The sequence below is a fragment of the Moschus berezovskii genome, chromosome 19 (genome assembly GCF_049115385.1).
Source record: "Moschus berezovskii isolate FMDL1 chromosome 19, NW_MosBer_1.0, whole genome shotgun sequence".
In the NCBI taxonomy this organism is placed as follows: Eukaryota; Metazoa; Chordata; class Mammalia; order Artiodactyla; family Moschidae; genus Moschus; species Moschus berezovskii.
The window spans coordinates 61244244-61256482 of NC_142478.1; the positions used below are offsets into that span (position 1 = coordinate 61244244).

The 12239-nt window shown below is 44.0% G+C and overlaps 1 protein-coding gene across 2 annotated transcripts in view; it reads right to left on the minus strand.

The window, feature by feature from the left end:
* Window positions 1–12239, minus strand: part of FBXW8 (F-box and WD repeat domain containing 8) — a 112588-nt gene that overhangs the window by 10265 nt on the left and 90084 nt on the right. For both annotated transcript variants that reach the window (XM_055404327.2, XM_055404328.2), the window contains exon 8: window positions 7077–7204. In XM_055404327.2, coding sequence (XP_055260302.1) covers window positions 7077–7204 — 128 coding nt within the window. The remainder of the gene's footprint in view (window positions 1–7076; window positions 7205–12239) is intronic.

The window sequence follows — 12239 nt, forward strand, 5'->3', positions numbered from 1 at the left end:
AACATGGTCCTGTTTTGTCTCATCAAAGCTAGGCTATTAAAAAAAAAAATAAAGAGGGTTTTAAAATATAACACATGGCGAATCAGTAGCTGCAGCTACCTACCTATCTATATCTACACAGCACTGATGATGGCCTTTGGGGAATGATTTGTTTTTAACAGCAACTAGAAAAACAGGGAGTTTCAGGCAGAACTGACAAGTTGAATCCAACCAAGCCACGGTCAGAGCTCTCTGTATTGTAAAGCTGTCTCTCTAGAGTGCCTTGTATTTTGCCCACAAAAGTAATAAGCCCTGTGAAAGTGATCACTCGACCTTTCTGGGCCTATCTCCTTAGCTGGGCCAGCACTGGATGGTCTTAAAGAGCTCTGTGAGACCGAACACTCTGTAATCCTTACAAGACAGCCCATGACACCACCTGTGGACAAAAATGAGATGTGTATAACACCAAAGTAACAAGGCACATTGGGAATATGGAAACATTTAGCTGACTGTAATATCCTTTAAAATTTTAAACAGATGAGTATACCTAGCATAACCTCTCTGTTTTATGGTCAATTGGTTTTCAACAGTGCAGCCAGACAGTCCGATGGGGAAAGAATAGCCTTTTCTCAACAGACCATGGTTCTCCTAGGACAGTCGATATCCATAGGCAAAGAAGAATGAGGCAGGACTCCCAACTCACACTATATACAAAATTTAACTCCAAACGCACCATAGACCTCCATGGAGGGTAACACCATAGAAATTCTTCTAAGAAAACAGAGGAATATATCTGTGACTTTGGGCTAAGTAATGGCTTCTTCAATGATACCAACAGCACAAGTGGTAAAGAAAAACTGGAAAAGTCAAACTCAATCAAAAATAAAAACTTCCATGCTTCAAAGAACACTATCAAGAGCGTGAAAAGACAACCCACAGAATGGGGAAACATATCTACCAGTCGTATATGATAAGCGGTTGGTATCCAGACTAGACAAAGAACTCGTACAACTCAATAAATAAAAAGACAACCTAATTCAAGAATGGGCTAAGGATCTGAACAGATATGTGCCCAAAAAGGCCAAAAAGCACATGAAAGGATGTTCAATGTCACGTCTTTTGCTGAGTGGAAGGAAGAAGCCAGCCACAAAAAGGTCGCATGTTCTGTGATTCCATTTATATGAAATCTCCAAAGCAGATCCATACAGGCAGGAAGTGATTAGCAGTTGCCAAGAGCTAGAGGGGTTGGGGGGACGTGGAGAGTGTCTGCTAATGGGCACAAGGTTTCTATCTGGGGTGATGAAAATATTCTAGGATTACACCAACCTTGCGAACTTTACACAGGATTGTATAATTTAACTTGGTGAATTGTAGGTATGTGAATTCTCTCTCAATAAGCTAAAATTTTTAAAAATAAAGATTACAGGAAGAAAAAGCAGTGGGATTTGTTGGTTCAGTGAGTGTTGCCTTGGCAGCCCACTAACAACCTGACACACACCCTTACTACCAACTCTTTTTTTTTGGCCCCGCCACATGGCTTGCGGGGTGGGGTCTTAGTTCCCCTGACCAGGGATTGAACCCAGGCCCCAGCAATGACAGTGCAGAGTCCTAACCACTGGACCGCCAGGGAAGTCCCACCTTATCACCAGCTCTTATTCTGGTTGTCCCCAGCGGAGCATTCCTAGTCTGGATCCCTAGTTTCATTCATTATAGAGGAAGGAGCAGCTCCCAGATAGGTGAGAGCAACAGAATGGGAAGGAACCCCATTTAATACAGCTCTCTGACTTCAAGTATGCCCACAGCTGCCTGTCTTCTGCTGCTACAACCAAAACCTCTGGACAAAAAGGCAAGGACCTGAGGAGCCTGGAGAGCTGACTCATCATACAGCGGGTTGTGGAGGATGCGGTCGGGGGAGGAAGAGCCTCACCCCGAGCATGCGCTCCAGGAGAAGCCTGTGTGATGGTGCGGGAACTAAAATGCTAACAGAATCGTCACCCTCCTTCTGAAGAACCGACGACAGAAGTCCCTACGTGCAAACAATGTGGGTGTGGGTCTTTGGGGATTCCCTCTCCTCTCTCTCTGGTTTTGCCCATGGGCAGTCCGTACTCACAGAGCTGCATTCACAGGTGAGACTCTGAGACAAACCCCATCTCCTGGTCAGAGGCCCTGGCAAAGGAGGCCCAGAAAGCTAGGAAGTGTAGGGATGAAGAGCGGGAGGAACTGGGAGCCCGTGATACTGGGCGTGACTCCTGCTCATGCAGACGCTAAGCAGTGCAACAAAGGCTCCAGCAAGACTGACATCTCAGACTAAGCTCCAGGCGGTACATGCAGGACAGAGTCAGAGAAAAGGGAACTGACACCCACAGAAGGCAAGACACAAGTTGCAGTCTTAGCCTAACCAGGGGGAGTGCCTGTTTGAAACAAACACAGAACTCAGCATCCTCCAGAGGATGATGCAACAGGACACAGAGCGGACACAAAGTGTCCAAGACACAACCCACATTACTTCATACTCCCCCTACCGTGAAAGCCCCAGGAAAATGTAACCCATTCTCCATGCAAAAGACAATGTCAACCCTAAAATAACTCAGGCTTTAGGAATCATCAGTGACTTTAAAGCAGCTATTGCAACTATATTCCAGGAGGTAAAGGTACAGGGATAAGAAAGGATGAGATTAGGAGCAGAGAAATAGAAACAATGGAAATTTTGAACCAAAGAGTATAAAATCCAGAATTTAAAATTCACTAGGAAGGCAATGGCAAGCCACTCCAGTACTCTTGCCTAGAAAATCCCATGGACGGAGCAGCCTGGTAGGCTGCAGTCCGTGGGGTCGCTACTGAGCGACTTCACTTTCACACACTGGAGAAGGAAATGGCAACCCACTCCAGTGTTCTTGCCTGGAGAATCCCAGGGACGGGGAAGCCTGGTGGGCTGCCGTCTATGGGGTCACACAGAGTCGGACACGACTGAAGTGACTTAGCAGCAGCAGCAGCAGAAGATGGGCTCAACAGTACAATGGAGATGACAGAGGAAAAAGTTAGTAGATCCAAATTTAAATCAATAGATATTTGCAACCTGAAGAATGCAAGGCTTAGGGAAGAAAATGAAGAGAGTTTCATGTATCTGTGAGATAAAAGGTCTGTCCTTCACATCACTAAAGTCCCAGGGGAGAAGGGAAACAGATCAGTGTGGAAAAAAATATTTGAAGAAATAACGGCAAAAAAACTCCCAAATTTGACAGAAGATATAAATTTACAGATTCTGAATGTTCAGTGAACCCCAAGCAAAGGTAAAACTAAAAAAAAAAAAAAAAAAACCCAAAACCCACAGTGGTCTATTTCTTGTAGACTTTATCTTGGTAACCCAATCAAGTTTCTCACAACTGTTCTAATTTCTAAGTTATGGACTTATTTTTGCCTTCACTGAACAAATACAAACTTTTATTTAATTGAAAACGCCGTCCAACGTAAGAAGCACTATTACTTTATGTAACATTTTAACATGCTGCCAATTATTTGTAAGATGTTGTAAAAGACACATCTTGATTTTATAGATGTGAAAATGTAAAAAAACAAAAATCAGTGCATCTTAGAAGAAATGCAAAATATATAGAGTTAAGGGCTTCTCTGATAGCTCAGTTGGTAAAGAATCTGCCTGCAATGTAAGAAAACCCGGTTCGATTCCTGGGTCAGAAAGATTTGCTGGAGAAATAGGCTACCCACTCCAGTACTCTTGGGCTTCCCTTGTGACTCAGCTGGAAAAAGAATCCACCTGCAATGAGGGAGACTTGGGTTTGATCCCGGGGTTAGGAAGATCCCTTGAAGAAGGGAAAGGCTACCCACTCCAGTATTCTGGCCTGGAGAACTCCATAGGCTGTATGTATAGTCCATGGGGTTGAAAAGAAGGACACGACTGAGCAACTTTCACTCACTTCACATACAGAGTTAAGCCCTCTCTGAGCACAAGACAGACACTGTGGTAAGACACAAGCTTCTATTTCTAACACTGGATGCACAATCCACCCCTCCTCCTCTAACGCTGCTTAACCACTCTTTCTTCTTGGCTTAGCAGCAAAACACAAAACACACATTTAAAAAACCATCACTGATCTAGTGTACTAAAACTCTTCTGCACAGCCCCACCTATAAAAGCCCACCGTATCATCCTTCCCTCCCAACGAGGACAAGGTACAACCCAACAGTAACTCAGTTCCCACACCGTGATCATTAAATGTTTTATCAGACTCTACTTAACCTCTAGTGACAAGTTAGATGAACTATTTTTTCATTTTTAATTTCAGCCTGTACCATGCCGCCTCCCTCCATCCCAAAACACAACTCCTTATAAAATTCCACCCATGTTTACAAAGTTACTCAAGCTGATTTCCTTACTTTAACGAAACTTTTTGTTTTAACCTTGGACAGTTTTATGTACCTTTAGAGCCTACTTCATTCTCAAGTTATTTATAGAGTACCAAGAGAATGCAATAGAAATTTAGTTTTTAAATAAAAAAGGTCCCAAGGTTTTAAACTGCATGTGTCACTAAGTGAAAGCCACACAGTATTTGTCCCTTCCCCTCACTTCTGAAATAAAACATAAGCTGTACAACCTGGGTGGGTATCGCTAATGAGATCCTACTCATAGTTATTAAATATTAAGCCTTTGGGAAAATTCCAAAAGACATGCCTCTATACACTTAAAAGTACAGAGTCCATATTCTTTCCTTTTTGAAAGTGAAAGTCACTCAGTCATATTTGACTCTTTGCAAACCCATGGATTATACAGTCCATGGAATTCTCAGGCCAGAATACTGGAATGGGTAGCCTTTCCCTTCTCCAGGGGATCTTCCCAACTCAGGGATCAAACCAGGTCTCCCACACTGCAGGTGGATTCTTTACCAGCAGAGCCACAAGAGAAACCCTTTCTTTTTACAGATGTGTAATATTTTAAGCCCCGTGTTTCAAATTCATGTTGCCAACACTGTAAATGTGATTCATAAAGAACAATCCTATATACAATGGTGACCCTCTGAGGTACCAGCAACGGTCAAACCAGTGGCACACAGATCTAGAACTGGCCCCGATGAAATGCCATTTTGAATAGCCCCCTCCCCAACTCCAAGTCCCGAGTCCATTCTTTTCATCCATAAAGACAAAAGAAAAGTGAAAGTGTTAGTCGCTCAGTCGTGTCTGACTCTTTTTGATCCCATGGATTATACAGCCCACCAGACTCCTCTGTTCATGGGATTGTCCAGGTAAGAATACTGAAGTGGGTTGCCATTCCCTTCTGTAGGGAATCTTCCTGAACCAGGGATCAAACCCAGGCTTACTGCCTTGCCAGCAGATTCTTTACCGTACGAAAAAACCATAATGTTGGTATATTAATAAAAAGGATTTAACATGGTCAGACTGGGCCTTCAAAATGCCCTGAGAGCCCTCTTACACGATGAGCTCGCTTCTCCTCTGGCAATGCGTATGTAGTCAGGCAGCTCTGCTCCAGAATAAAACATCGGCTTACGTGCCGGCCTCCTCACTGAGAGCAGGATGAGCGGCTGACAATGGTCAGGACGATCTGGCTGTAACTGAGCTTCTAGAGCTAACTGGGCTGTGTTGTGCAGAGAGCAAAGGTCTCTTCTCGGGAACATCATTTTGGTTTCCTGGCAGCCTCGCTGTGGTTCATCACCTACACGCTCCTGCTGTCGGCAAACACTGAAGCATAACCCACAGTCCCACACCCTTCCATCTGGATGCCCCCCTAGAGCACTCCTGGAAGGCGGGGGTGCTACTGGGCCCCTGGGGGAGCGCCTATCAGACAGGCTCGGAGCCTTTGTCCAGTTCAGATCGGAAATGAAAATGCCAAGAGTAAACCTACAAACGGGTTTCTTCCGTCTGCTATGCCACAAGTGGGGCCAGCTATCAAGCCTAGGGTGTTTCCTTTTTCTTTTTTTTTTAAATAAAAAGAAAACCTGCCTGCACGTATACCGAGGATTTTAATTCTCAAGTATGAGAAGTATCAGCTGTTTCAGGACTCCTTGAGGGGAAAAAAAAATAAGATCAAGTATTTTCTTTCAGTAAAGCACACTCACATTATCTTTTTGCTCTATGGGAGTGGGGCAGTGGTAGTGAAGGTCAGAAGTTGGAAATATTATTTGACAAAATAATTATTTTTGCAAGCTGCTGCACTGGTGTGACAGAGGTCTTGGATTTGGCACAAAAGAGGACCCGCCTCACGATCTGATACCCCAACCGAGCGGCCCGCCACCTGCAGCCCGGAGCCGGCCGGGGAGGGGCCGCCGGCCGAACCTGGCCTCCGGCCACCCTACCTCTCTCAGGGCACTGGATCAGACGTGACAGATACCCAGCCAAAAAAAAGAAAGAAAGACAGGAAAGGGAGAGACAAGGGGGAGAGGGGACAGAAAGGAAAAAAACCTAAAATTCGGGCTCCGTCTTTTCAAACACTCTAATCCTTTCGTGCTGATGGGTCCTGGAGCGGCCGGAGCTGGCACGGGACCCTGGAACGGGAAAATCTGACTCCCTCAGCCAATACGTTAAAGGGAAGACTGCTAATCAGCTAAATAGAAACTGGAATCTGTTCACATGAAGTCTCCCCCACCTCCCACATCACCAGAGGGACACCATAGTGTTCTGAAACACACTCTTGACATCATTTGGCAGGCAACCCTGTTTTGCTTAACATGATTCATCCCTTAGGTTATTGTTTTTAATATTAGAAAGTGAGCTTTTAAATGCCAAACAAATTTTATAGCAGGGGGACAAAAGATATTCCAAGTGGTCTCACTGGACTTTCTACCAACTGCGTCCACCAAATGGTCTAAAAGACCCCCTTCCCATGGAGTTTCTGAAATGAGGCAAAGAGGTGGCTCCATCCAACTATTACCTAATACGAGACTTTGTTCTCTAAGTTCACAGAGACAGTATTTGTGGGGTCAGGGCTGAACTCAGGTGGGCAGAGCTGTGAGTGAGAAGTGAGGAGGCTGAGCTCTGCAGGAAATCAAGCAAGTTCAGTGGGGATGAGTGGCTCGATCTCCCGAGAAGCTGCCTGTGGCAGCCAGATATGCAACTGTATGGAGACGTACCTCCGGTCCATGTTGCCACTGACCATGAGGTTGGGAGGGCTGTCCCGGAGGTTGACGCAAGAGAAGTCGCCCAGCGCGTTGCCCAGCTTCGAGACGCAGCGTTCTGCTTCCAGACTGTACACCAGGATCTGGAGAGGAGGAGGAACACACGGGAGTGCGTTAGGGGAGCAGGCCCGCACAAACACCTTCCACCCAGCATCACGCAGGGCACAGTCACACCACTCGCTCCCACAGAGAAGAGGCGCTGTAGCCTCATTTTCTGACCCCTTCCAGGTAATAGCAGTGCAGGACATCCCTGCCAGAACAAAAGGAAATGCAGAAGAAAAGAAACTCCAAAGAATTCCAGGCCAAGGTGCAAACAAACTCAAAGGACACACAAAAAATGCCAAGTGGGGAAATTAGGTATCCCAATTTCCTAACACAGAAAAAGAAGCATGGAACCCAACTAAGGGTCACGGCTTCTGATTACATAATAGGGGAGACTAACAAGAAGCCAGCATGGGTTATCTTTATCCCTCTCTGTATTTACACCACAGCAGGTAAAAGAACGAACAGCAAAAGCATTAAGGAAGATGAAGCTTGCAGAGTTAACCAATAGATGACTTCCTTTAAATGACAAACCAAAACACAAAGTCCTATTTGAAACATTAAAAAAAAAATTTTCTTTTAATTGAGATACAACTGATACTCCCCAACAATTCTCTCTTCAGTCACCCTCCACTTGCTAATTATAGGAAGCTCTGTTCCATAAGGTATGGAGGCAGGTAAGAAAGGATCCTTGGTCTCCAGTCAATGTATTCATTATGTTCGAACACTTTCTCTTCTCCCAGGCTTCCCAGGGTGGCTCAGCAGGTGAAGAATCTGCCTGTAATGCAGGAGACCTGGGTTCGATTCCTGGGTCAGGAAGACCCTCTGGAGGAGGACATGGCAACCCACTCCAGCATTCTTCCCTGGAGCATCCCATGGACAGAGGAGCCTTGTGGGCTATAGTCCATAGGGTCGCAAAGAGTCGGATACAACTGAAGTGACTGAGCATGCATGTACATCTTCTCTCCAGCGAAAAAGGGGGACAGGGAGGATGATTCATAAAGAATCTTTCTGAAGATTATTTAAGTCTCTTACTAAAAAGTAATTCATTTAACATTAAGTCCTCACTATGGGTCAGTAACCGCTGTTAAGTACTGAAGACACAGTCCTTGCCCCAGAATTCACAGTTCAAAAGCCTCTTCATTCACACACACACATATGAGCACACACTGTATTCTGTTGATCATGGGGTTAAAATTCATCACTGAACTCAAAAGTTTTAATGTAATATTTTACAGAAAGTCTCCTCTCACCACATATATGAAGATTATATGCTATTTTTTTTGTTTACCTATACACTTACCAACTGTCAGTATACAGATTCATATTTCAGAATTAAGAGGTTAATAAACTGACCCCACTTTGAAAACCATCGATCTCACTGGCAACATACATTTATAAGAACGGAATCTTTGGAAATTCCTAAGAAACTATTGCTCATAGTATCTGAAAGGAGAAAGGGCAATTTCAAAATGTAAAATGCCTTCTTAATCCACAAAGACTATAGAGAACACGCTAAATTTTATTTTTATTTCATGCAGTTGAAAATAAAGTTTCTGAGAAAATTTCAACTAAAAATATCCAAAATAGGATTATGTGGACCTAATAATAAATCAATCTGCTATCTACAGTGAATATCCTAAAAACTGCATAAAAATTAGTTCCTAGAGGAAGGGAAAAAAAAACACCAGCAATCTCCTGGTCTCTAACATTCCGCACTTACATATCTCTGCCGAGTTTTCAATAGGACTTGGATGCAATCTCTTGTTTTTAAAATACTTTAACATTGACAGCAGGAAGAAATGGTCCACAGTAAATAGAAGAATTAAAACCTGATACTGAGTCAATTCCTATGTCTGTACTTTTTCTGGAAGTTCTTTTTTGGCGAGAGGACAGGTCACTTCTGAATGAAACAGTGGGATCTAAACCCTTTCCAAAACTTCATCGTAAAGACGTCTAAGTTAGTAGTCAAGAGTCAAGGATTTTCTAAAGTGTTTAATAATTCAACAAATCAGAACTACCAGAAGAGTACCTTGACCATTATGTTTAGTTAAAGACCACAGAGATTAGAAAACACATTACCCATCTCAGAGGCGGTTCTTCCCACGTTACGAGTCCCTCAACGACCTTTACTATCTCCCTCTCCCTCCCGTGCTCTCTCTCTTTTAATAAGGTTGAGCAAATGGGACTTCATTTTATCTGATTGCCACAGACTAGTGAGATTAATTATTCATGCTCACGCTCTCCCTCTTGTTAAAGCCATGCATTAGACTAATTTTTCTCTTTATTGCCCTAGTTGGGTGAGTCTCAACCCATGGCCACTTGACTCGCTCTCAGAGGTGTATGGATATGCTGGAAAGAGGGAGAAAACGACACGTAGCTAAAATCTTGGGAGAAAATGTTCTGCACTAATGTGACCGCCAAATCAATAGATGTTGCTGGGGATTTTTTTCTTTGAAGTACCAAGAGTGTATCATAAAAGGGCTTAAATAGTGACTACAGAGCAAATTTTTGTAGGAGTTGGATGTTTCTTTAAGAATTGTCCAGAAAGACTGAACCTGTTGTCTATTTTACAAAGAAAACTGCAGGAGAGGCAGTGCAGGGTCTCTGGACACTGTGGGGTCTACTCCTTTCTCTCTGGCTTCCAGGTAGATGGAGAGGGCACCTGGGGGCAGCAACAAGCACTGTTTAAAAAGCACTTTGCTTTTTTCCATCTTAGAGAGATCTTAAAGTATTTCTACAAACCCTAGTCTTAAAATCCTTTCATTTCTGTCAATTACTGAGATTTCTCTGAAATTTCCAAAAAAATTTTTTTCTTATTGCAAACATAATGTATAACAAGTTCTAATACAACAAAATTATGTAACAAAAACTTGTAACCTTCTGCATATCCATCTCTCAAAAAGAGCCACTTTAACAGTTCAGTGTATACAGCTGTCCCTAGGTATCCATGGGGGTTGAGACTCCCGGATACCAAAATCTGCCCACACTTATATAAAATGGTATAGTGTTTGCATGTAACTTACATTTTCTCATCTACTTTAAGTCCTACTTACACAACTAACACAATGTAAATGCTGGGTATATAGTTGCTGGTGCTCAGCAAATTCAAGTTTTGACATTTGGAACTTTCTAGAATATTTTAAAAAATATTTTCAACCTAGGACTGGTTGCATCTGTGGATCTGGAACCTGTCTAGCTGATTGGCCACAGCTGGACTTTTTCTATACCCATGTCTGTCCTGTCTGCTGCTGCCTTTCTCACTCTGTGTGTAAAATTGTTCTTTTTTCAATGGCATTATTGTTCTGTGACTTATTTCTCCTACTAAATAACATGAGAGATCTTTCTTTATCAGTACCTGTTAATAAGTTCATCTTTTCCTTTTTAAAGGTTGCATAGAATTTGTCATGGATATATAATTCCATATTGGTGGATATCTGGGTTGTTTCTAACTTTTTTAGACAAAGTAAAGAACAACTATCCTAATGTGTAATTCTTTCTGCAGTCAGTCAACAATGCTGACGACTCTCCTTTGTGCAGCAGGCACCGGAACGCACAGGGAGTGTGGATGACGCGCAGGAGCCCCGGCGGGCTGCCAGCCGAAACAGTCCACCTCTGCACCAGCTAGTGCGGCCACCCGCTGTTCCACTCCTCCGTCTGTGGGACTTACCTCTCCGAGGAGACCCACCTTTCCACCATGTCCTAGAAGGTGGCGATGGCACAGTAGGGGCAGCCGTACAGCCAGGATGGAGGTGGCAGCCACAAGCCCAACATCACGTAAACCTCAGGCAACACCCTGGTGCAGGCAAACCCTGATCCTCCCAGGCGTGACCCAGACCAGCTAGTGTATTTAGCACTGGCTTTCCAACCAGACCCTGAAGGAAAGGGATGAGAAACGGCTCTGTCCCTGCAGTGGGGTGAGCTCAAGGCAGGTCAACTACACCCAGTAAGACCTGGGTTTAGCTGCAAACATTTCTGAAATCTGGGACTGCTATTCCCCTCATTATGAAACAGGAACCATTTGTGTACAGAAACAGTTCTGAAGAGATTAAAGAGCCTTGCAGTCCCAGACTTGTGGTCATGTGCTAATGAAAGGAACTCCATTTGTGCTTTAAGTTTACCAAAGACAGTGAGTCTTCCTCAGACTACTCTGTCATCTGTCAAAGGCATGACACCACCACCAATGTCACCTAAGCAGCAGGCTCACCTCCTCTGGACCCTGCTCAGTCGTGCCCAACTTTTTGCAACCCCATGGACTGTAGCCCACCAGGCTCCTCGGTCCATGGGATTTCTCAGGCAAGAATACTGGAATGGGTTGCCATTTCCTCCTTCAGGGGAGCTCCTCAAGCCAGGTGTCAAACCTGAGTCTCCTGCATCTCCTACACTGGCCAGTGGATTCTTTACCACTTGAGCCACCTGGGAAGCCCTACCACAGGCTTGTACACAAGAAATACTCAAATGGGGCTTGTCTGCCTTTCCAAAGAGGTGAGGAGTGGTCAGAAGGCTTCCTCTACAAGACTACATTTTTTTAAAAAGTGTGAAATAAAGATAGCTCGTCTGCCACCATCTTAAAAAGAAGCGACAGAGAGGAAAGCTGAGGAGATGCTGCACTGGACGGCAGCAAAGTGAAAGGCAAAAGTCACAGGGAGAGGACCTGCCTGCCATTCGCGCAGATGACAAAGTCTACCTACTTGCTTTTCTGATCTCTAACAACCACCACAACAATGCTGATTTGGAGTGAAATAAACAGACAAACTCCATCTAGTCCTTATTACTCCAAACAGTCAAGTGCCACACATCAGGGCAATGTACCAGAAGCACAAAGATGCCAGGTGCATGGGGAACCTCCAGAAATGGGGTCTGGTGTCCTGGATACCTGCACTGTTGTGTCTGGAACACAAGATGGACTTGGTATACCTTTGATGAAAGAATGAGTAAGTGCTGCACATTTCTGCATGTGTAGATTATAGGCAAATGATACACCGGCCTTACATTAAAGATACCGCCACACATACAAATGAACACATTAAACTAAACTGCTTTCCGCCAAGAGCAACATATTTAGCTGGTTTGTAA